The sequence below is a fragment of the Nerophis ophidion genome, linkage group LG04 (genome assembly GCF_033978795.1).
Source record: "Nerophis ophidion isolate RoL-2023_Sa linkage group LG04, RoL_Noph_v1.0, whole genome shotgun sequence".
Lineage (NCBI taxonomy): Eukaryota > Metazoa > Chordata > Actinopteri > Syngnathiformes > Syngnathidae > Nerophis > Nerophis ophidion.
This window is the reverse complement of record NC_084614.1, coordinates 51,419,505-51,446,162: the sequence shown is the minus strand read 5'-3', so window position 1 is coordinate 51,446,162 and position 26,658 is coordinate 51,419,505. Positions and strand designations below refer to the sequence as shown.

Genomic DNA, 26,658 nt, shown 5'->3' with positions numbered 1-26,658 from the left:
TCAGCATCAAGGGTTGGAATTGGGGGTTAAATCACCAAAAATGATTCCCAGGCGCGGCACTGCTAGCCCACTGCTCCCCTCACCTCCCAGGGAGTGAACAAGAGGATGGGTCTAATGCAGAGGACAAATTTCACCACACCTAGTGTGTGTGTGTGACTATCATTGGTACTTTAACTCTAACTCAACGCCAACATTTGCGTTATGACTTAAAGCAGTTTTCTAGACACTTACACACAAACATCTCCTTTTATGGTCAGGATGCGCTCCCCTGACTTAGCACACACACTCAGAGACAGAAAGGAGGAATATAAAAACTGATGGTTTGTCTTCTCTAGTAGGGTCCTTCATTCTTTTGACCTAGGTTCCTCAGGGTACTGCAGACCTGTTTAATGATGCTTGCTTGTAATAAAGCAACTTTTTGTTCAGCAAAGCGGCTCCGACGTCTCTTTTGATCCAGGGGGTGACACGACAAGAAATACACTTCATATGTTAGCAACATAACTCAAAAACTTATTAGTGGATTTTGATGTAACTTTCAGAAAATGTCAGAAATTAATAAGGAACAAGTGATCCTGAATGCCGTCTGCATTCAGAATTATTTTCTAGTTATGTATGTATTTGCTTTTATGGTGTTATATTTATTTTGTGAGAACTCTGTGGTTGCTAATCCCAGGGATGATATTTCTTACCAAAGAATTATTTACCAAGATTTGCATGTCAACATAAGCATATCTGTAACAGATCAATTTATTGGTAACAATAACTGTTTTGGAATAAAATGGAATAAATAACATTCAAACACAATTTTACTAACAATGGCGAAAAAAATAAATATTAACACATCTTGTAAACATCTAGTATTCATCAATATCCTATGAATACATAACATCTATCGTTTAAGTGGATAAATTGAAGCTACTCTATAAATACATCACCAGCATGCACAATACTGTACTATGGAGAATAGTAAGAATACTGTAGCAGTTGTCATGTTACACTGAATAAATTAAATATTGTCATAGGCGAGTGCATCCCTTGACCTAAAGAAACTGCAGATTAGGTCCACAAAGCTGAGATGAGCTTTTTAAGCCTTCTTGAGTGCAATATCAGTGGTTCCAAGGGGAGAGCAAGATCGGAGCCATTTCATGTTGTTATTCACAAATTGTCATTATTCTGTGACTTCTGAGAATGTTTTTCCTCCAAACATGGGGACCGATTAGAGGTCGTTAGTGTCGGTATTGTCGTCACAATGAGGACTAAGGCGTCCAAACACACTTAATGTATTCAGTAAAGCAGATCAGCACGAAATAGGGACAAGCTGCACTAAGTTTACTACAGGAACCTCTATTTTTAGTTACAATATGACTGTGTGAATTAGCTGGACACACACCTGACAAAACGAAACAAAAACATGTTTTCATGTAATTCTCAGTAACAGAGACAACCTCTTTGTACTGAACAACTAAGTGTGCTGCAAATAAATATGTCACGTCAATATGCCTGTAGACAGACACCCCTATGAGTTCCCCTATGTCCTCTCTCACTTTCAAGGTTACTCTAGTTCAGTGTTTCTTAATCAATTGTTGAGCCGCCATCGCCCCCAAGAGGGCTGGCAAAAAATGCGACACTCGGTTGCAATTCACAATTGTGGCAGTAGTAACAATATAAAACAAACAGAAGAAGTCTGGAGCTTCTTTAGTGCAAAAAATATGAATAAAGTGGTGAAGCTGTATTTTCAGTTGAACTTTAATTGTATTGATTATTTACAAAACAAATTATTAGTAAGTATTATTAATTTAGTTAAATATATTTTAGCACTGTTCAGCACAATGTATTAATCATCCGGTTTTTGCATCCCTTTTGCAGAATGTTTAATTAGTATTTATTATTGTAATTAGTCTGACTTAAGCCTTGATAATAATATCTGTCATTAACACATGCTTTTATATCATTTGATAAGGTTTGAGCTGTTAAACTGTAAGTAGCTTAGACTACTAATTGAAGTGTTACTAGTGGACCCCAGGCCCCTCTGTAGTGCAAAATTTGGGCCCCAGGGTCAAATAGGTTAATACCCCTGCTCTAATTTTCCTGTTGCTTAAACATCAAACTATGTGTGGCTGCTTCTTCCATCACAGATGACAATTAGAAATCTCTGCTTCATTTGCGCAACGTGTCTGCCATTGGCGTCGATGACACACTTCTTTCTTCTAATTGCTATTCTAGCAAATACTGTTAAACGAAGGGGAATTCATTATTTTATTTATTTTCTAAATAACTTAAATCCATTGTTTCTCCTTATTTCACTATGAGTGTGTGGAAAAAGAAAGAACAGCAGCCATGTTAGTACCGTTTGGTAAATTGGCTGCTGATACCATTGGTCTTCACTGTTTCACTGATTAGATTTAACATTTGTGAGTGCAACGGTGACGGTGTTTTGGCAGAATAAGGTCGCAGACCCTTTAGTTGTTGCCCTCGCCTGCCTCATCGTCTTGTTGGTCGCTCGTCCACAGCGTTAAGTTATCCCGTAACAGCTGCATAATGAGAGTGGAGTCTTTGTAGGAGTCCTCGTTGAGGGTGTCCAGCTCAGCAATGGCGTCATCAAAGGCGGTCTTGGCCAGGTGGCATGCCTGTTCTGGGGCGTTCTGGATCTCGTAGTAGAAGACAGAGTAGTTGAGAGCCAAGCCCAGGCGGATGGGGTGCGTGGGCTGCATGTGCTCCTTGCTGATCTCGTGGGCCTCACTGTAAGACTTCTCCGAGGACTCCACGACGGTGGTTCGCTTCTCACCTGTGGCCACTTCAGCCAGGTAACGGTAGTAGTCACCCTTCATTTTCAGGTAGAACACTTTGCTCTCTTGCTGCGTCTCGTTGCAGTTCTTGATCAGAAAGTTGTCGAGGAGGTTAAGCACATCCTGGCAGACGGCCTCCAGTTCCTTTTCGATCTTTTCCCGGTATACACGCACCATCTCGATCTTTTTTTCATTGCCGTCGGCCGACGTCTTCTGCTCAATGCTTGAGATGACACGCCAGGAGGAACGCCTCGCCCCCACCACATTTTTGTAGGCTACAGAGAGCAGGTTCCTCTCCTCATTGGATAGTGCTTCATTCAACTCTGTCACCTGAGACAAAATAAATGTATGAGCATGAATCAGTGTTATTCTTTCAAGAGAAAGGGTTTAAGCTTCAACATTTACATTTTCAGCCACACATGAAAATTTTATGTCAAACATATTTTTTTTAAACGAGTACTTTAGTTAAATGTCATATTGAACTGACGCTAGGGCTGGGCGATATGGCCTTTTTTTAATATCTTGATATTTTTAGGCCATGTCGCCATACACGATATATATCTCGATATTTTGCCTTAGCCTTGAATTAACACTTGATGCATATAATCACAGCAGTATAATGATTATATGTGTCAACATTAATATATTCTTGTTCATACTGCATTAATATATGCTCATTTTAAACTTTCACGCAGAGGGAAATCCCAACTAAACCAATTAACCAAAAGTGTATTTTATTAAACAGTTATTATTCAATGGCACAAACATTTCAAAACAGACAGTGCAAGATATTCAAAGACATTTTAAAACAAGCTATTGGTGCACTTTTGTGCATGTCACTAAAATGACATATCAAAACACTAAATTGAAGTGCACTTTTTGTACAGAACGCCACTACAATAGTTTAAAACAAATAAAGTGCACTTTTGTGCATGATGTCACAAGATTTTTCAATAACCGTCACATGAAAATGAGCTTCATATCAAATAGTATATGTCCTACGGCAGGGGTCACCAACCTTTTTGAAACCAAGAGCTACTTCTTGGGTACTGATTAATGTGAAGGGCTACCAGTTTGATACACACTTAAATAAATTGCCAGAAATAGCCAATTTGCTCAATTTACGTTTAATAAATAAATGTATATATATATATATATATATATATAAATGGGTATTTCTGTCTGTCATTCCGTCGTACATTTTTTTCCTTTTACAGAAGGTTTTTTGGAGAGAATAAATGATGAAAAAAACACTTATTTGAACGGTTTAAAAGACGAGAAAACACGAAAAAAATGAAAATTTATCTTCAATTTCAGTTTTTTAAAATTCAAAATTCAACCGAAAAATATGCAGAGAAAAACTAGCTAATTCGAATCGTTTTGAAACATTTTCAAAAATTATTTATGGAACATCATTAGTAATTTTTCCTCATTAAGATTCATTTTAGAATTTTAATGACATGTTTTAAATAGGTTAAAATCCAATCTGCACTTTGTTAGAATATATAACAAATTGGACCAAGCTATATTTCTAACAAAGACTAATCATTATTTCTTCTAGATTTTCCAGAACAAAAATGTTAAAATAAATTCAAAAGACTTTGAAATAAAATTTAAATTTGATTCCACAGATTTTCTAGATTTGCCAGAATATTTTTATTTTTATTTTAATCATAATAAGTTTGAAGAAATATTTCACAAATATTCTTCGTCGAAAAAACAGAAGCTAAAATGAAGAATTAAATTAAAATGTATTTTTCTTTACACTAAAAAAGATCAATTTACTTTAACATTGATTTAAATTGTCAGGAAAGAAGAGGAAGGAATTTAAAAGGTAAAAAGGTGTATGCGTTTAAAAATCCTAAAATCATTTTTAAGGTTGTATTTTTCCTCTAAAATTGTCTTTCTGAAAGTTATTAGAAGCAAAGTAAAAAAAATAAATGAATTTATTTAAACATGTGACGACCAAGTCTTTAAAATATTATCTTGGAATTTCAAATTCTATTTGAGTTTTGTCTCTCTTAGAATTAAAAATGTCAAGCAAAGCGAGACCAGCTTGCTAGTAAATAAATAAAATTTAAAAAATAGAGGCAGCTCACTGGTAAGTGCTGCTATTTGAGCTATTTTTAAAAATGGCCTGTGGGCTACTCATCTGGTCCTTACCCTACCTGGTGCCCGCGGGCACCGCGTTGGTGACCCCTGGTGTTGATGTGGTGCTGTTTTTCTTGGGAATCAATGTCTTCCTCCATTTAATACCAGATTCGCACCTTCTTCCTCTCTTATTACCACTCGCAACACATGTTACCCATGTCGCTACCTCTCTGCTCGGGGAGGGCGTGCCCCGTTGCACGCGTGACGTGTGTAAGAATGTGCGCTTGTTTTAAGTGTCTGTGAGGAGAGACAAGAAAGAGTGAGAAACGCATTCAGTTCAATGCCCGCAGCTAAAAGCAACTGTGTGAGAACGTAAACTCGAATATGACGATATAGTCATTATCTATATCGCACAGAGACAAACCTGCGATATATGGAGTATGTCGATATATCGCCCAGCCCTAACTGACGCTAAAACAATTAAAGACAATGACCATTAATTAATTGACGTTGACAAAAACAAACAAAAATAAAATGCATTGAACAGTCTGTAAAAGCATCATCACTTATGTTTGCTCAGACCAAAGTTGTAACGATATGAAAATTTCATATCACGGTTATTGTACTAAAATGCTTATGCTTATTATTATTGTTGATTGCTGTATTGTTGAATGTGTTCATAACATTCATACGCACATGGAAATCTTTTAACCAAGTTTTATTTAAAAAATAACTAATACAATGACACACCATATACTTTGTTGGCAGAAGAAATATTGAACATTGATCTGGATTCTTAAGAGCCATATTTTAGGTGAAATGTTTATTTTTTTTCTATTTTATTTTGCAAAAGTTTTTGATTTTTTGTTTTATTAATGCTAATTAAATGTTAGCTTTGCTTAACTTACGATTTATGTGACGTCACATGGGTTCACTTTCTGCAGTAGACAGCTTCCATCCATCCATCCATCCATCCATCTATCCATCCATCCATCCATCCATACCTCTTTTCCCTCTCAGGGTTGCGGGGGTGGCTGGAGCCTAGCCCAGTTTCATCTTTGTTAATAAAGTTGTAAAAAAATAAAAAATAAAAAACACTCCATCAGGGTTTCCCCGAGATTGCCAAGATACCTTTCGCGGCGGTTAGGGGCATGGTTACCATGGCCTCATTATATAATTTGCTATATGATTTGATTTTCATTTAGATTTTGTGACTTGAATATTAACCAATTATTACTGATATTGAAATTATAAGCGCTAAAGCAGACAAACCATTTATAGCGGCACCATGATCTCTTTACTTCTGTGTGTTGTAAATATTTTATTGCTCAGTGATGTTAAGTTTTCAATGCAGTGAATCCCCGGGAAACACAGGTAATGATTTGAGTGGGTCCCTGATCATTTCCAAATGGTTCCTGATTAAAAAAAATAAAAATAAAACATTTGATCATATTCTTCTGTTTCTTAAATTGAAGCATTACACTCTTTTGATGATGTTATAGTAAAATATGGTCATCATTTATACTGGGTTTTTCCTGCGTTCAAAATTGTGTGCTGGCCACCTCTACCTAATTTTGTGCCGGCCCCAACCAGAGCGATTGATATCGCTCAAAGCAGCGTAAAGCTCCGGCTGTGTTGATTGAGATGGATGTCCCTCTGTGGCAGTTACGTATTTTAACTGCAGTTGCAGCGTTGCACCACTATAGAGGCGCTATATCAATAACAGTGCACCTGAAAGACCTAAAGCAACTACCAAAGTTCATTTCATGTTGTTTCCCGCAACTTAATAATAACAATCCATCCATTTTCTACCGCTTGTCCCTTTTGGGGTCGCGGAGGTTGCTGGAGCCTATCTCAGCTATATTCGAATAACAATAATGGATTTAATTTATATAGCGCTTTTCTAGACACTCAAAGCACTTCACAGAGAAGTGGGAACCCATCATTCATTCCACATTAACACTGAGTGGTGGTAAGCTACATGCTGCCCTGGGGTAGACTGACGAAAGCCAGGCTGCAAGTTTGCGCCTAATGTCAAAGCATTTCTCTAAAAATAATTAAAGTACAAGTAAAGTTGGTACTTGATGTTGATGTATGTAATGCTCATAAGGGTATTCGGGTAAAATATGCATGTGTAAATATGCAATGTGTAAATATCTAAATATTACATTGAATTAACGTTTAGTCAGGCAATATTACATTTAATGAACATTTTACACAAATGAATACATCAAAAAACTTTACATTTATTATGTGGCACAAAGTAATAACAGTTACAACTGTATGTATCTTTCAAACAAGAAAGAGGTTTTATCACATCAACGTCGGACTAACAACAGTCCTTTAAATCTCCTTTATACCACAAAAAGGGAAAACTGATAATGGCTTAAATAATGTCAAACACGTAGCGTTACAATAACCACAAAGATAAAGTGTTGTTGTCACACTTAGTAATCCGCTGTGGGCAGACAAAGCCAAGCAATGCAGGTTTAGCAAGCGGTGCGTGCTCCCGCAAAGGAAATACATTTTTGGCAGCCATTCACATTTTGGCACAACATTGTAACAAGTGGATTTCGCCATACAGAGCATAATATGGAGGGAACACTGGACTCTTACAGAACACTCCAGACTGTGCTGTGAACAATTTCTGACTAATTAAAATAGATTGATTGATTTAATCATTTGTTAGACGTTTGCATAGGATCTGGTAGAGTTTCATGACGGTACAGATTGACTGGTACAAAGTCAACTAAAAGAAAGCATTGCAAGCATGTCGTGTTTGTTTAAAAAAGAGTTTCCTCCATGTAACAGTAACATTTATGTTTATGATAGCGTTGCAGATATGGCAGACAAAAACAGCCAATACTTTCAAAAGCGATCTCGCGAGGAGGAAAGTCAAGAGTAAAGGTGAAAGAGCAGAGAAATTAATGTAACAGCCGTTAAAATTTAATAATTCACGGTGGTTTGACACTATTTCCACATTTACACATTGGGTCGTGGTTAGGGCCTTGCATGGCAGCTCCCGCCATCAGTGTGTGAATGTGTGTGTGAATGGGTAAATGTTTCTGCTGCAGCAGAAAGCAGAAACATTTACCCATTCACACACACATTCACATTCACACACTGATGGCGGGAGCTGCCATGCAAGGCCCTAACCACGACCCATCAGGAGCAAGGGTGTAGTAGTGTCTTGCTCAAGGACACAACGGACATGACTAGGTTCGTAGAAGGTGGGGATTGAACCAGGAACCCTCAAGTTGCTACACACACTATCCCAACCGCACCACACCGTCTTTACTGTAGATACATTAAAATTAATCTGAGCTAATTTCACATCAAGAATAGATTGTATTTTACACCATCACGGTTGTTTAAAATGAGCACATTTGATAGCAAGTTACGTATAAAGAGTCAGGCAGCTGAAGGAACTATAATAAATTTACTTTGGGAATGTCAGAGAATACGAGTAGTGGTCTGTTGTGACAATTGCGTTGTTCGTCCATCCTAGGCCACTTTAGGTCACTCTGAGGTGCTTGGGTCACAAGAGTTGTTCATGTTAGCCAAGTTAGCTCATGTGAGGTGAACTGGAGACACATTAAATAAAGAAGAGTTGTGCATACAACAAGCTCAGCTACCTCATTAACCTGACATGGTATCAGAGTTAAGGACTACGCGACTACAGTGACCAAATAATGTAAACTTTTGGGCGCCTAAAGCCGTTTGATTTTACCATCCAGCAGTGTCCGCTATGGAGGCAGCACTTTTCTCGCTTTCGAACCTTAAAAGACCTCTTGTATCCAGTTTTAAAGCCAGAACCCAAAAACTAAGCAAACGGACTGACGTAACCATTTGTTGATGACTGCAATGTTATTACGTTAATTTGAATTTATTGTTCACTTGATCAACGTATTGGCCAAGTCCTACAATTGAATTAAATTTTTTAATGTCTCTGGACATTGCATTTTGATTCTTTTTAATTCCATTTAAAGGCTTAATTTTTGCTTAATGCATTTAATAACTTTTAATGATTTTTAATGCCCCACAGAAACCCAGTAATACTTGATAATGATACTTAAGATACTAAGAAATGCAGTTTATTTGTCGTAATTGAGACGATTACTACTAGGTTAGGGGTGCGGCTCCGCACAGTGTATGGAGATACCTAAACAGCTGTTAGCTTGTCAGCCGGGGGACAAAAATAAATAAGCCAGAGATGATCAGCATTGAAAGACATTAATCAGCGATGGCATTCACCAAGTTTTTGAAAAAATGTGTGCGATAGTGATCAGTGGCCAATTGATCGGCACATCATTACTAAGTGGTAATTCAGCAAAAAAACAAATCCATGCTTCACTGATGGGCATACTTGCCAACCTTGGGGGGTAACTTGTAGCGTACCGGAAGAGTTAGTGCTGCAAGGGGTTCTGGGTATTTGTTCTGTTGTGTTTATGTTGTGTTACGGTGCGGATGTACTCCTGAAATGTGTTTGTCAGTCTTGTTTGGTGTGGGTTCACAGTGTGGCACTGTAACAGTGTTAAAGTTGTTTATACGGCCACCATCAGTGTGACCTGTATGGCTGTTGAACAAGTATGCTTTGCATTCACTTATGTGTGATGTAGCCGCATATATTACGTGACTTGGCCGGCACACTGTCTGTACGGAGGAAAAGCATACACGACGACAGATTGTACAGGGCGCTAACGGCAGTGACTTTAAGGCACACCCCCAATATTTTTTTTCGGGTGGAAATTGGGAGAAAGTCGGGAGAATGTTTGCCTCGGGAAATTTTCGGGGTGAAAATCGGGAGGGTTGGCAAGTATGCTGGTGGGCCTGTGTGGTATTTTATAGACTAAGGCTCAATCTGAATTATCCCTTTTACAGGATCGGATGGTGTGTTAGTGATCATGGGAAAAATGTACATTAAATCAAAACCGCACGAACATAAAAACTACCACCAGCAGATTGTTACAGGATGAATGGATTGGTGTAGTTTATTCTTCGCCCACTATTAACTTGTGATGCACCGAAAACTCAGGCAACTGAAAAAAGGCTGTGTTCACTGAAAACAGCGCTGCGTAAACTGGATGTAAACAAGACGCACGCGATTGTTTTGAGCCTCGTCAGCAAGTTTGCGATGTGAACAGTGGTTGGTTTTACGGATAGAAAGTCAAACTAGAGCAGGAGCAGTGTGAAGCAAGTGTGATGTTTTGCTCACTGCAGCTCACTTTTCGTCAGGGACATGGAGGGAAACACAAGTGACACCAGGAAAAGATGCTTAATTTGTTGCTAGTCGTTTTTTTTATCAAAAAAAGTAATTAAAAGTCTCTAGACACTTGAACTTTCTCAACAAAGTGATTGTAAAATAAGCAGCAACAATTGAAAAAAATGGCATAATGATATAAAAATATATGTTATTACTGCTTGATAATAGATTTGTTTTTATTTGTGTGTTTTCATTTTTTAAGCTTTTTAAAAAAAATAAATCATAATCAAATTATGCTATGCTATGCTATCCTACTCAGTGGCCTAGTAATTAGAGTGTCCGCCCTGAGATCGGTAGGTTGGGAGTTCAAACCCTGGCCGAGTCATACCAAAGACTATAAAAAATGGGACCCATTGCCTCGCTGCTTGGCACTCAGCATCAGGGGTTGGAATTGGGGGTTAAATCACTATAAATGATTCCCAGGCGCGGCACCGCTGCTGCCCACTGCTCCCCTCACCGCCCAGGAGGTGATCAAGGGGATGGGTCAAATGCAGAGGACAAATTTCACCACACCTAGTGTGTGTGACAATCATTGGTACTTTAACTTGAATTAACTTAACTATGGCGTCATGGTGAACACACTCTCACTACGGCCCTATCAACTCCCCCACCACCAGCACAGGTATGTTGGCAATTGATAAGAACCCTGTTTAACGTATAGACTTTTCACAAACATGTATCATGTTACATTACTGATGAGGCAGAAAACAAAGAACGCAGTATTCAGAAGCAATAACCTACGGTAGCTTGAACCACATCGCCGGCTTATGAGGGGTGAAAAAATACAATAAATCAATAAAAACGTCCCTTAGGTGGCTGTGCTGTTAATTCTTTCTACATTGATAAAACAAATAATATAGTTACAGCAAAGTGTACTGGAACGTGATCGTTTTAACAAGCGATAAAAAATGCACCAAACAATTAAGATATAGTGGACTGCAGTGGAGTCGCAACAGATAAACAGCTGAACAAAACCATTTTCATTAAAATCAACACTTAAGCATGTTACTTACATATGTTGGCTTCTCTTTGTTTGTATTATGTCATTGTTTTAGCAAGCACAGTGTAATTTTAGAAATTTCTCCTTCCCCTCAAAATCCAAGTGAGGTTCACAAGCTCACTTCATTTAGAGAGCTTTGCGGCCCTTCCCCCTTACCTGACGGAAAATTTGCAAACCACTACATTGATGTGAGCGCACAAAATAAAGGGAAAAGGGCAAAAACAAGGAGGATGGATAGTATTCGGATTGAAACTTAAATTTTGGGGGTGAATTTTGCCTATCGTTCATTATTATTATACAAGACAAGAAGACAGAATCTGTATATTGTTAATGCATTCTAACTCGTACATAAACGTCCGCTCATTATGGAGTCAATTGGAGTTACTCTATTCCGCCCAAAGAGCATTCTAAATAACCATCCAAAAAACGCCAACAGTACTCCATTTACGTTTTGTGACTTGAATATAAAGCAAGTATTAGTGATAATTTTATTCTAAGCGTTAACACAGACAAATTATTTATAGCGGCGCCGTAAACACAGGGCTAATTGGACATCATCGGCTGGTGAACTGCTTCTTCGCCTTGATGCTCGTGAAAGTTTGTTCTAGATTATTTCTTCATCTCAATGGAAATATAGGTATAAACAACCTATCAGTCAGGATCTTTGTGACAGCAGACTTTGTACAGTATGTTTGTTGGCTCCCATGCAGTGAGTAATAATCAGTCAAAGGTAAGACGGATGGTTGTGATGTGTTTTTGCCATTAAATGTCCCACTGTATGCTTAAAATAATCAAAATACATACATATTACATGTTATTATGAATATGTCTGTTACTAAATTGCATGTATACTTACAGAATGTACAAAACCCAAAACCAGTGAAGTTGGCACGTTGTGTAATTCGTAAATAAAAACAGAATGATTTGCAAATCCTTTGAATCATCAATTGAATAGACTGCAATGACTAGGTATGTAATGTTAGATTTTTTTTCTTTCAAATAATCATGAACTTTTATTGGCAGAAAGACATTGCAAAAAAAGTTGCCACAGGGGCATTTTTACCAGTGTTACATGGCCTTTCCTTTTAACAACACACAGTAAATATTTGGGAACTGAGACCAATTTTTGAAGCTTTTCAGGTGGAATTCTTTCCCATTCTTGATTGATGTACAGCTTAATGTTTTCAACAGTCTCCGTTGTCATATTTTAGGCTTTGTATTCCGCCACACATTTTCAAATGCTCCCATTTGAAAATGTGTGGCGCAATACAAAGCCTAAAATACGACAACGGAGACAGGTCTGGACTAGACAGGCCGGTCTAGTACCCGCATTTACACGTGGCTTGGCATTGTCTTTCTGAAATAAGCAGGGGTGTCTATGATAGCGTTGCTTGGATGGCAACATATGTTGCTCCAAAACCTGCATGTAACTTTCAGCAATAATGGTGCCTTCACAGATTTTTAAGTAACCCATGCCTTGAGCACTACTACACCCCCATACCATCACAGATGCTGGCTTTTGAACTTTGTGAGCATAACGATCCGGGTGGTTCTTTTCCTCTTTGTTCCGGAAAACAAATCCCACAGTTTCCAAATAACAATTTGAAATGTGGACTCGTCAGACCACAGAACACTTTTACGCTTAGCATTAGTCCATCTTAGATGAGATCGGGCCCAGCGAAGCCGGTGGCGTTTCTGAGTGTTTTGATAAATGGGTTTGGCTTTGCATAGCAGAGCTTTAACTTGGACTTACAGATGTAGCGACAGATTGTAGTTAGTGGTTTTCTGAAGTGTTCCTGAGCCCATGTGGTGATACCTTTTACACACTGATGTCGACTTTTGATGCAGTAGCGCCTGAGGGATCGAAGGTAACGGGCATTCGATGTTGGTTTTCAGCCTTGCTGCTTACGTGCAGTAATTTCTCCAGATTCTTTTAACCTTTTGATGATATGACGGACCGTAGATGGTGAAATCCCTAAATCCCTTGCAATAGCTGGTTGACAGAGGTTGTTCTTAAACAATTTGCTCAGGCATTTGTTCACAAAGTGGTGACCCATCTTTGTTTGTGAATGGAAGCTGCTTTTATACCCAATCATGGCACCCACCTGTTCCAAATTAGCCTATTCACCTGTGGGATGTTCCAAATAAGTGTTTGATGAGCATTCCCTTAACTTTCTCAGTCTTTTTTGCCACTTGTGCCAGCTTTTTTGAAACATGTTGCAGGCATCTAATTCCAAATGAGCTAATATTGGCAAAAAAAATAATTCAGTTTTCCAGTTGAAACATTAAAGGCCTACTGAAACCCACTACTACCGACCACGCAGTCTGATAGTTTATATATCAATGATGAAATATTAACATTGCAACACATGCGATTACAGCCGGTTTAGTTTACTAAATTGCAATTTTAAATTTCCCGCGGAGTTTCTTGTTGAAAACGTCGCGGAATGATGACGCATGCGCTGACGTCACAGACTGTCAGGAAATATTAGCGCAGCACTATTTGCGGCTAAAAGTCGTCTCTTTTCATCGCGCAATTAAACAGTATCCTGGACATCTGTGTTGCTGAATCTTTTGCAATTTGTTCAATTAATAATGGAGAAGTCAAAGTAGAAAGATGGAGTTGGGAAGCTTTAGCCTTTAGCCACACAAACACACGGTGATTCCTTGTTTAAAATTCCGGGAGGTGAAGCTTTACTATGGATCAGAGCGGTCAAGCGAACATGGTTCCCGACAACTTGTCAACCGGCAGGTTTCGGTGAGAAAATTGTGTTAAAAAGTCGCCTCTTACCGGATATCTGTGGAGTTTGCGCCGTCATTGTATCTGCCGTTGACTTCCCTCAGACACTGGCCTCAAGACACCCGTGGACACACCCCTCCTACTATCAGGTATTATTGAATCTCAATAAAACACTAAAAACACAATAGAAAGACAAGGGATTTCCCAGAATTATCCTCATAAATGTGTCTAAAAACGTCTGAATCCACCCCAATGCAATCACTTTGTTTTTTTTTTACTTTATTTTTTTCTAGTCCTTCGCTATCAATATCATCATCCACGAATCTTTCATCCTCGCTCAAATTAATGGGGAAATTGTTGTTTTCTCGTTCCAAAAAGCTCTTGCTGCTGGAGGCTCCCATTAAAAACAATGTGAGGACTTGAGGAGCCCTCACCCTTGTGACGTCATCGTCTGTGACTTCCGGTAAAGACAAGGCTTTTTTTATCAGCACCAAAAGATTCAAACTTTATCTTTGATGTTCTCTACTAAATCCTTTCAGCAAAAATATGGCAATATCGCGAAATGATCAAGTATGCCACATAGAATGCTGCTATCCCCGTTTAAATAAGAAAATCTCATTTCAGTAGGCCTTTAAGTATCTTGTCTTTGCAGTTTATTCAATTGAATATAGTTTGAAAAGGATTTACAATTTGTTGTAATCTGTTTTTATTTATGATTTACACAATGTGCCAGCCATAGGCGTCTCCCTTGGGTGCTTCGGGGCACTGCCGACCACTCAATCTTTAAAATAATTTAAAAAAAATCAATGTTGTTGTAGTTAATTCTGTGGCGAGTTTGGTCCGTTTTACAAAATAATAAAGCCACAAATCAGATGGGATAATAACTTCGCTGAACGTCTTTTTTTTTTTTTCATATAAACACACACTGAGTACACACTGGCAGAAATGTAGGTCGGCGCCTATGGTCCCAACCTCACTGGTTTTCGGTTTTGTATATAAAACCCAAATGGAGGTGTTTGGATGTTTTTTAAGGGCTTTTTTGGCAGAAAAGAGTAACTCTCACACACTCCACTGTAAGCAGACTTACTGACCTTACTAGTTAGTTTCTAGTTACAGTGCTTACATAATGATTGTGAGTGATACGCAAAATTTCCCCAAAAAAGGTGTGTTCCCCTTGGATGCTGCTGCTCTGCAGCATCATTTAAACGCAGTGCCTTCCATCATGGAAAAGGCTGTATAAATCACTAAAAGGACCATTGGCTGCACTACGACAATAAAGATAGTTGCTGTCCACAGGCAACCGCCTTTAAAAAGGCGCATGTAACTCTATGGCAGTGGTTCTCAAATGGGGGTACGCATATCCCTGGGGTTACTTGAAGGTATGCCAAGGGGTACTTCAGATTTTTCAAAAATATTCTAAAAATAGCAACAATCCTTTATAAATATATTTATTTAATACTTAAAAAAATGTGAATGTAAGTTCATAAACTGTGAAAATAAATGCAACAATGCAATATTCAGTGTTGACAGATGGATTTTTTGTGGTCATGTTCCATAAATACTGATGTTAAAGATTTCTTTTTTTATAAAGAAATGTTTAGAATTCTGCAATGAGATGGCGACTTGTCCAGGGTGTACCCGCCTTCCGCCAGATTGTAGCTGAGACAGGGACCAGCGCCCCCCGCCAACCCAAAGGGAATAAGCGGTCGAAAATGGATGGATGTTTAGAATTAAGTTCATGAATCCAGATGGATCTCTATTACAATCCCCAAAGAGGGCACTTTTAAGTTGACGATTACATCTATGTGTAAATCTTTATTTATAATTGAATCAGTAGTTATTTTTATACATTTTTTTCCAAATAGTTCAAGAAAGACCACTACAAATGAGCAATATTTTGCACTGTTATACAATTTAATAAATCAGAAACTGATGACATAGTGCTGTATTTTACTTATTTATCTCTTTTTTTTTTCAACCAAAACTGCTTTGCTCTAAGTAGGGGGTACTTGAATTAAAAAAAGGTTCACAGGGGGCACATCCCTGAAAAAAGGTTGAGAACCACTGCTCTATGGCATCTGCGCCAACTTTCAGCCCACATTGCTCAGCCTAATGCGTCAAACACGTCGTGTGAGCGCGCCTGCGCACGCGTGTCGGTGCAGAAAAAAAGTGCTAACTCACAGTCAATCAATGCTAACTCGATATATCATTGACCACAATCTGGCACCTAAACTCTGCTACTACTCTCCTTGTGGTGTTCGATGAGCGGCCATGTTATAGTAATGCATTATACGCACATTTATACCATTAATGTTGGCGCTGGAGCTGCACTCGGGTGGAAGGCAAGTCGGCACCTCACCGCATTGCCAACACAGACAGACAACATTCACAAACTAGGGCCAATTTCAGGTTGCCAATCAGCCTCGAACTCGATGGATGGATGGATGGATGAATGAATGGATGGATGAATGGATGGTGCTGGAGCCGCGTTCACGAGCACCAACACACGCCATAAAAAAGGAGACTGGTCTACAAAGGCACCGCCCAGAATGACCAAGCGGTCCGCCTTCTCACGACTATCACATTTTTTTTTATCTTAAAAATGACTGATTGGAGCCCAAGTTACATTTATTACCTTACATGTTTAAAATGTATGCTATACGATCTAAATTGGAACAGGCGGCTTTGGCCTTAACGCCGCTGCAGATGCGTGTAAGACATGACATCATTCTACGTCACTCACTAGTTTGTCGTAATTAAAAATGACTTTAATCATCACTTTAATACACCAAAATGTATTTGGGTTATTGTGTGAGGGTAAAGTCGGGAGAAATTAATTTCGTAAACCCACCCAGCTTGTTCATCCTCATAGCGTCACACAAAAATGCACTCAAGTAAGAGGAGCCTATTTATTCACAATAATAAAGAAAAAGAGAGACATTATCGTTTCTAAGACTACTTACCGACTTCATGGCTGCTGCCATGTCATCATATCTCTCAGCCTGCTCCGCCAGCCTGGCCTTCTGCAAATGTTGCTCACGGTCCACCATGTTGGATGTGTAATGTTATATTTCTAGAATATTTAAATTTACTGAGAGGGACAAACAGTGGTAAATTAATGGATGGATATTCGAGTATGATCAGAGAGCAACCGTCGTGCCTGTTGTGTGCGTGACGTGTGGAGCCCTCCCTCCCCCTTCCTGTTTGTCACCAACCAAGTAGGCGTGTCCTGGTGCAGTGACGTAACGACCCTGGATGTTAACCTCCGTTAGAGCTCTGGGTGGGCAACACACCCGACTTCAGAGAAATATTTAGGGAGGGCATTAAATTCTTTCAGGGGGAGCCCTGCCAAAAATGTATTCCCGCCACTGGAGCCTCACACGCTTGTTAAAGGCCTACTGAAATGAGATTTTCTTATTTAAACGGGGAAAGCAGGTCCATTCTATGTGTCATACTTGATCATTTCGTGATATTGACATATTTTTGCTGAAAGGATTTAGTAGAGAACATCCACGATAAAGTTTGCAACTTTCGGTGCAAAGACAAAAGCCTTGCCTCTACCGGAAGTAGCAGACGGTGACGTCGCAAGTGTGGGGGCTCTTCACATATTCACATTGTTTACAATGGGAGCCTCTAATAAAAAGAGCTGTTCGGACCGAGAAAACAACAATTTCCCCATTAATTTGAGCGAGGATGAAAGATTTGTGTTTGAGGATATTGATAGCGACGTACTAGAAAAAATAAATAAATAAAAGGCAATTGCATTGGGACGGATTCCGATGTTTTTAGACACATTTAGTAGGATAATTCTGGGAAATCCCTTATCTTTCTGTTGTGTTGCTAGTATTTTAGTGAGTTAAATAGTACCTGATAGTCGGAGGTGCCTTTAAGGTGCAATTTTGGGGCTTTGTCTGATTTTGTAAATTGGATTTTTGTATGTTTTGAACCTGGATCTAGGGCTGGGCGACATTGCCTTTTTTTAATATTTCGATATTTCTAGGCCATATCGCAATACACGATATATATCTTGATATGTTGCCTTAGCCTTGAATGAACACTTGATACATATAATCACAGCAGTATGATGATTCTATGTGTCTACATTAAAACATTCTTGTTCATACTGTATTAAAGGCCTACTGAAACCCACTAGTACCCACCACGCAATCTGCTAGTTTATACATCAATGATGAAATATTAACATTGCAACACATGCCAATACGGCCTTTTTAGTTTATTAAATTACAATTTTGAATTTCCCGGGAGTTTTGTCTTGAAAACGTCATGTAATGATGACGTGTACGCAAGACGTCACAGGTTTTAAGAAAATATGAGCGCTGCACACACACACAGCTAAACGTCGTCTGCTTTAACGGCATAATTACACAGTATTTTGGAGATCTGTGCTGCTGAATCTTTTGCAATTTGTTCAATTAATATTGGAGAAGTCATAGTAAAAATATGGAGTTGGGAAGCTTTAGCCTTTAGCCACACAAACACACAGTGATTCTTTGTTTAAAATTCCTGGAGGTGAAACTTTCCTATGGATCAGAGCGCGGTCAAGCCAACATGGATCCCAACCACATGTCAACCAGCAGGTTTCGGTGAAAAGCTGAGCTTGTGCCGTCCATAGCTGCCGTCGACTCCCCTGAGACACTGCGCGTCAACACACCCGTGGACGTACACCTCCGACTATCAGGTACTATTTAACTCACTAAAACACTAGCAACACAATAGAAAGATAAGGGATTTCCCAGAATTATCCTAGTAAATGTCTCTAAAACATCGGAATCCGTCCCAATGCAATCGCGTTTTTTTTCTAACTTACTTTTTTTTTATCATTTTTTTTTTTAGTCCGACGCTATCAATATCCTCAAACATAAATCTTTCATCCTTGCTCAAATTAATGGGGAAATTGTCGTTTTCTCGGTCCGAATAGCACTTTTTGTTGGAGGCTCCCATTAAAAATAATATGAATATGTGAGGAGCTCCCACACATGTGACGTCATCGTCTGCGACTTCCGGTAGAGGCGGGGCATTTCTCAACACCGAAAGTTGCGAACTTTGTCGTGGATGTTCTCTACTAAATCCTTTCAGCAAAAATATGGCAATATCACGAAAGGATCAAGTATGATACATAAAATGGACCTGCTATCCCCGTTTAAATAAGAAAATCTTATTTCAGTAGGCCTTTAATATATGCTGATTTTCAACTTTCATGCAGAGAGGGAAATCACAACTAAGTCAATTGACCAAAACTGTATTTATTAAGTTATTAACTTTACGTGGCGCAGTGGTAGAGTGGCCGTGGGCAACCCGGGGGTCCCTGGTTCAATCCCCACCTAGTACCAACCTCGTCACGTCCGTTGTGTCCTTGAGCAAGACACTTCACCCTTGCTCCTGATGGGTGCTGGTTAGCGCCTTGCATGACAGCTCCCTCCATCAGTGTGTGAATGTGTGTGTAAATGGGTAAATGTGGAAGTAGCGTCAAAGCGCTTTGAGTACCTTGAAGGTAGAAAAGCGCTATACAAGTACAACCCATTTATCATTTATTAAGCAATGGCACAGACGTTCATGTCATTTCCAAAACAGAAAGTGCAAGATTGTCAGAGATATTTAAAGTGTCAAATAAAAATTAGCAGCATAATAGGAAATCAAATAGTGTTCGTCCTTCGCTATGTGGTAGGTTACTATGGACGTTATTAAATTCTATTTTTTTCATACGGTGTTGATGTGGAAATGTTTGACTTGGCATTTTGATGGTGTGGGCGTGTGGCACCGAACTGAGATCTTGAAATGCGAAGTAAGCACTCTTCATTCTCTAGCAGGTGACTTTTCAAATGATGCTACACATTAGCAGTAATGCTACTTTTTATAGCAACGCTTGTGCCGCATGCTTGACTTATTACGGTTGTCTGTTCGACATATTCCCACTTGAAGTCAACCCACCGCCAGACGATGGAGCCCCTGCTGTTTTTCTTGGGAATTACTTCTTCCTTCATTGGCACCTTCTTTCTCTCGTATTACCACTCGCATGGCTCCGCTAGCATCACAGCTAACGTTACCCATGCTGCTACCGCTCTGCTTCGCGAGGGCGCATATGTATGTGAAGTATGACGTGACAGTATGTGATGTATGTAAGAAGGTACGCTTTCTGTCTCTGAGAAGCAGAGACAGGAAAGAGCGAGAAGAGCCTATAGTGCAGGGATCTCAAACTCAATTAACCTGGGGGCCACTAGATGGAGAAACTGGGTGAGGCTGGGCCGCAAGAAAAGATTTGTCAAAAAATATAACATGCACTTTTTTAATGAATTCGCCTTCTTTGAATGGCTTTCCCGCCCCAGCAACATACTTGCCCACCCTCCCGTTTTTCCGGAAGACTCCCGAATTTCGGTGCACCTCCCGAGGCAAACGTTCTCCCAAATTTGTTCCGATTTTCACAAAGCCTACAATATTAAGGGAGTGCCGTGATAGCACTGCCTTAACGTCCTCTTCAACAGTGGTTCTCAAATGGGGGTACAAATACCCCTGGGGGTACTTGAAGGTATGCCAATGGGTACGTGAGATTTTAGAAAAATATTCTAAAAATATCAACAATTCAAAAATCCTTTATGAATATATTTTTGGAATAATACTTCAACAAAATATGAATGTAAGTTCATAAACTGTGAAAAAAAAGCAACAATTCAATATTCAGTGTTGACAGCTAGATTTTTTGTGGACATGTTCCATAAATATTGATGTTAATGTCACGCCTGTGAATCAGGTTTTGTGTTGGTCATGTTATGTTTTGCTTTTTGGACTCTTGTTTCCTGTTTTGCACTTCCTGATTTTGTTTTGTTTCCATAGTAACTCATTAGTTTCCACCTGGTCTCCTAGTCACGCCCTGTCCCCAGCCCTCACACCTGTTTCAATAATCACAACTAGTATTTAAGCCCCAGTTGCCTGATAGTCTGTCTGGCAACTTTACTGAACTCTACCTTCGATACCTACTATTCTACCTAACATACCTTGCCGACCTTCATGCCTTGCCACGCTGTTTATTGTTTTGACCACGCCACATAAGTTTTTTTGTATTTATTCCTCAGTGCAAGTTTTTGCCACAGATAGTATCTTTTGTTTGTTTGTATATAATCATGCCATTGTGCTGTTTTGGTTTGGAGTGAAGTCTAGTTTATTATCCGCCATTGTGCGAGCCTTTTGTTTTCCTGTTTTGAATTATAGTGCTTAAATAAATCAAATATGTACTCACACTCTCGTCTGGCTCGTGCCAATCATCCTTTGCGAGGAAGAAGCAATACAAATCCAAGTCCATGTCTTGACAGTTAAAGATTTCTTTTTTTGTGAAGAAATGTTTAGAATTAAGTTCATGAATCCAGATGGATCTCTATTACAATCCCCAAAGAGGGCACTTTAAATTGATGGTTACCGTATTTTTCGGATTATAAATCGCTTCGGAGTATACGTCGCACCGGCCGAAAATGCATTATAAAGAAGGAAAAAAACATATATACGTCGCACTGGAGTATAAGTCTCATTCTTGAAAGTTTGATCATATTACGCCTGTACTGGCTCACCTGCACTGGCTTCCTGTGCACTTAAGATGTGACTTTAAGGTTTTACTAATTACGTATAAAATACTACACGGTCTAGCTCCAGCCTATCTTGCCGATTGCATTGTACCATATGTCCCGGCAAGAAATCTGCGTTCAAAAGACTCCGGCTTATTAGTGATTCCTAGAGCCCCAAAAAAGTCTGCGGGCTATAGAGCGTTTTCCGTTCGGGCTCCAGTACTCTGGAATGCCCTCCCGGTAACAGTTCGAGATGCTACCTCAGTAGAAGCATTTAAGTCTCACCTTAAAACTCATCTGTATACTCTAGCCTTTAAATAGACCTCCTTTTTAGACCAGTTGATCTGCCGCTTCTTTTCTTTCTCATATGTCCCCCCCTCCCTTGTGGAGGGGGTCCGGTCCGATGACCATGGATGAAGTACTGGCTGTCCAGAGTCAAGACCCAGGATGGACCGCTCGTCAGGACCCAGGATGGACCGCTCGCCTGTATCGGTTGGGGACATCTCTACGCTGCTGATCCGCCTCCGCTTGAGATGGTCTCCTGTGGACGGGACTCTCGCTGCTCTCTTGGATCCGCTTGAACTGAACTTTCGCGGCTGTGTTGGAGCCACTATGGATTGAACTTTCACAGTATCATGTTAGACCCGCTCGACATCCATTGCTTTCGGTCCCCTAGGGGGGGGGGGGGGGGGGGTTGCCCACATCTGAGGTCCTCTCCAAGGTTTCTCATAGTCAGCATTGTCACTGGCGTCCCACTGGATATGAATTCTCCCTGCCCACTGGGTGTGAGTTTTCCTTGCCCTTTTGTGGGTTCTTCCGAGGATGTTGTAGTTGTAATGATTTGTGCAGTCCTTTGAGACATTTGTGATTTGGGGCTATATAAATAAACATTGATTGATTGATTGATTGATTGATTGATTGATTTTTGGGGGAAATTTATTGGATAAAATCCAACACCAAGAAAAGACATTTGAAAGGCAATTTAAAATAAATAAAGAATAGTGAACAATAGGCAGAATAAGTGTACGTTATGTGACTTATAAGTAACCAACGGAGAACGTGCCTGGTAAGTTAACGTAACATATTATGGTAAGAGTCATTCAAATAACTATAACATATAGAAAATGCTATACGTTTACCAAACAATCTGTCACTCCTAATCAATAAATCCGGTGAAATCTTCATCCTCTATGTCGCTTCTAAACAACTCTGCCAACTCCAAAGGTATGCGCCGCTTCCTCTTATTGTTTTCTGCTGCATATTTCACTACGTCCAGCTTGTAATCTGCAGTACATGATTTCCTTTTCAGTGCCATTTTTGCTCAGCCCTTCTCAGTTTTTATAAGTTACTGCCAACGATGAAATGATCCATTTTAATAGCTACGGCAGTAGCATATAGCATATAGCAGTTAGCATTCCATGACTCACAATGCACTTTTGCCATGACCCTCCCCCGCCGAATTCTTATTGGTTGACGTGCATGTGACGATTGCTGACGTATGTGTGACGATTGCTGACATTTTCTTTGTCTCTTCCGCGAATGAGATAAATAATATTATATGATATTTTACTGTAATGTGTTAATAATTTCACACATAAGTCGCTCCGGAGTATATGACGCACCCAAACTATGAAAAAAACTGCGACTCATAGTCCAAAAAATACGGTACTTCTATGTGTAGAAATCTTTATTTATAATGGAATCACTTGTTTTTATTTTTCAACAAGTTTTTAGTTATTTTTATATCTTCCATTGATGTGTGTGGCCCAGGGTTGGATGGGGCGGGGTTTGGTTGTAGGGGAAGTATATTGTAGTCCAGACGAGTTAGGACTGCTTGGGATTCTGGGTACTTGTTGTGTTGTGTTCATGTTGTGTTACGGTGCAGATGTTCTCCCGAAATGTGTTTGTCATTCTTGTTTGGTGTGGGTTCACAGTGTGGCAAATATTTGTAACAGTGTTAAAGTTGTTTAAATGGCCATCTTCAGTGTGACCTGTGTGGGTGTTGATCAAGTATGTCTTGCAGAAACTCACGTTTGTAATCAAGAGCAAGATACAAATAATGTTTGCATTGACACACTAAATGTAGAGTTTATAGAGGGCCTTTATGGCAGCTCAATTTCTTCACCCCCAGATAATTGTTCTTAGGGTGAAAATCAACAGAAGTTTAAGAGAATATATACCCTAGAATTCAGGAGTCTCTGGGTAAAACCGTGAGGTATGGCAAGCATGACACTGTCAAGCACCATTCATATAAAACTCGCCAGCCGCACTGACATTAAATCTTCATATCAAGGTGCGGGCCACAAAATAACGTCTCGCGGGCCGCATTTGGCCCGCGGGCCACGGCTCTGAGACCACTGCTCTAAATCCTTGGGCTCATGTAACTGCCCATACTCATAGGTAGTGATGGGTTGATGAGGCGTCATGAAGCGTTTCGACACATTGCAAAACTGTATTGATATTGTGTCGAGACTGTGTCACTAAATACTGACATCTGCTGGACATTAAAAATCCCTACAGGCAATCTATGGACTGACTCAACTGACACTGATTTTATGACCTAGTACAGGGGTCGGGAACCTTTTTGGGTGAGAGAGCCATACAAGCCAAATATTTTTAAAAGTATTTCCGTGAGAGCCATATAATTTATTTTTTTTAACACTGAATACAACTAAATGCGTGCATTTTTAAGAAAGACCAACATTTTTAGAGTATAACAAGTCACTTATTCTTTTTAATATCATTGTTATTCTGAGGCTAACAAACAATAAAAAAAACTTCTTACCATTAATGCGACTCTAGAGCAGGGGTCTCAAACTCAATCTACCTGGGGGCCACTGGATGCAGGAACTGGGTGAGGCTGGGCCGCAAGATAAGATTTCTTAAAAAATTCTAACATGCACTTTTTACTGAATTCACCTTCTTTGAATGACTTTCCCGCCCTAGCAACATACTCGCCAACTCTCGCGATCTCCTCGGAAAACACCCGAATATCAGTGCCACTACCAACAATCGACAATCATTGTTCTCCCGGTTTTCGCCCGGACAACAATATTGAGGGCGTGCCGTGATGGCACTGCCTTTAGCATCCTATACAACCTGTCGTCTCGTACGCTTTTCCACCATACAGACAGTGTGCCGGCCCAGTCACTTATTGTATGAGGCTTCTGCAGACCCACGGAAGTGACTGCAAGATATACTTGATCAACAGCCATACAGGTCACACTGAGGATGGCCGTATAAACAACTTAATCACTGTTACAAAAATGTATGAAGAGTTATGGCTGCATGGGATTCTGGGTATTTGTTCTGTTGTGTTTATGTTGTGTTACGGTGAAGATGTTCTCCCAAATTGTGTTTGTCATTCTTGTTTGGTGTGGGTTCACAGTGTGGCGCATATTTGTAACGGTGTTAAAGTTGTTATACGGCCACCCTGAGTGTGACCTGTGTGGCTGTTGATCAACTATGTCTTGCAGTCGCTTACTACGTCAACAGAAGCCAAATACAACGTGTGGCTTGGCTGGTATGCTGCTTTTTCAGGTCATAGACAACGCTAAAGACAGTACCTCCACGGTGCCCCCTCGATATTGTTGTTTGGGTGAAATTTGGGAGAATGATTACCCCTAGGGGGGTACTGAGTATTGGGAATCTCGCGGAAGACGCTGCAAAGTGCTATTCATATCAAAACTCACAGGCCGCATCAAAACTCACGGGTCACAAAATGTTAAATAATCATATTAAGATGCGGGCCGCAAAATAACGTCTCGCGGGCTGCAATTGGCCCACGGGCCGTGTGTTTGAGACCTCTGGTCTATGTGGTAAAGCCCCATATAATACACACAAAAGTCCTACTAGTCGATCACATGCAACATGCCCACTAATAGTACACACAGTTTTACAGGTTGCACAGTTTAAAAAAACCCATGGTGTCGATGCTGAGAAACAATAATTTAGCCATTACTTATAAATTCAATCCGTTCATTTAGCACATGATGTTCTGGCACTTGCATCATTCCCATCCATCCATGTTCTATCGCTTGTCCCTATCAGGGTCGAAGGGGGTACTTGAGCCTATTTCAACTGCACTCGGGCAGATGGTGGGGTACACCCTGGACTAGTCACCACCTCATCGCAGGGCCAACACAGACAACATTCACACTCACGTCCACACACTAGGGCCAATTTAGTGTTGCCATTCAACCTATCCCCAGGTGCATGTCTTTGGAGGTGGGAAGAAGCCGGGGTACCCAGAGGGAACCCAGAGGGAACCCACACAGTCACGGAGAGAACATAATTCCCGTAGATTTAAATACAAATGTGGGAAAGATGCCATGACATCGTCTAAAAAGCTCTTACACAATCATCCAATCAGATCGCTCTATATTGTCGAGCTCATTGCTTTTAAGGGCCATATTTTCATAGATCAATTTAAGCTATGATGAACAACATTGCTGTCTTTGATTTATTTCTTGCATTGGTATTTCAGGATTCACCAGTGTTATCCCAGACAATTGCAACTCTTTGTTAATTATAAAGTGCTTAATAGGCTTATATGTCTAAAATGTAGCTGAAAGCTCTCACATAGATGTTGGTTCTCTTAGCAGTGTAAAGTCTATTGCTTGGTAAAACTCTTCTCTAACAATCATAACAACAAACACGTGACCCCGACATCTTCCGAATGGTCACAGTTGTGCACATCCCACGATATATGAGAGCAGTGCAACAGTGATGCTTCTGTTCCGGTGCATTTTAGGTTGTCCAGCAGAATTTTTCCTGTGCCAGGCCCAAAGTGCGCTTCGCCCCACGCCGTTAAAGCCTCGCCACAGCCAAGCAGCTGGCACACCACCTGGGCATCAGCGATGTCCCAAGCGTCGTCACAAACTGTCCCCCATTCAGAATGGAGATACATCTCCACACGGCCTTCACAGATACGGTTGCTTCCAACCAGTCTCAGTGTTCCTGCAGAAAGGAAAACATGTCCTCCAGAATTCAAGTTACATAAGACCTTAAAAAAGCAGTTAGAGGGGAAATGTTGCCTGCTCGTCCTTTATTATGTTGGATAAATGAAGTGTGAAGGTATACCTTCGTCAGGTGGTGTGGAGATGGTGGATTCCCCGCCGGGTGTCTTGTCAGTTGCACTTAAGTCACGGGAGAATCCTAATCCACTGAAGCGTAGAAACGCTGGTAAAAGCAGAAGAATCATTTTG

General features: G+C 40.0%; 2 protein-coding genes across 2 annotated transcripts in view; both read right to left on the bottom strand.

Annotated features, from left to right (window-relative positions):
• Positions 1-709: 709 nt before the first annotated feature.
• On the bottom strand, positions 710-17,071 carry ywhag1 (3-monooxygenase/tryptophan 5-monooxygenase activation protein, gamma polypeptide 1). Its single transcript, XM_061898256.1, has 2 exons — positions 16,844-17,071; positions 710-3,116 (listed from the first exon to the last, which is right to left on the bottom strand). The coding sequence occupies exons 1-2, from the start codon at positions 16,928-16,930 to the stop codon at positions 2,460-2,462; spliced, it is 744 nt and encodes a 247-aa protein (XP_061754240.1). The 5' UTR covers positions 16,931-17,071; the 3' UTR covers positions 710-2,459.
• Positions 17,072-24,960: 7,889 nt separating this feature from the next.
• The window catches only part of LOC133551497 (scavenger receptor cysteine-rich domain-containing group B protein), a 41,551-nt gene continuing 39,853 nt past the window's right edge, over positions 24,961-26,658 (bottom strand). The window contains exons 9-10 of the mRNA XM_061898255.1: positions 26,534-26,632; positions 24,961-26,410 (exon numbers count right to left, since the gene is read on the bottom strand). Of these exons, the coding sequence (XP_061754239.1) occupies positions 26,094-26,410; positions 26,534-26,632 (416 nt within the window). The 3' untranslated portion in view covers positions 24,961-26,093. The remainder of the gene's footprint in view (positions 26,411-26,533; positions 26,633-26,658) is intronic.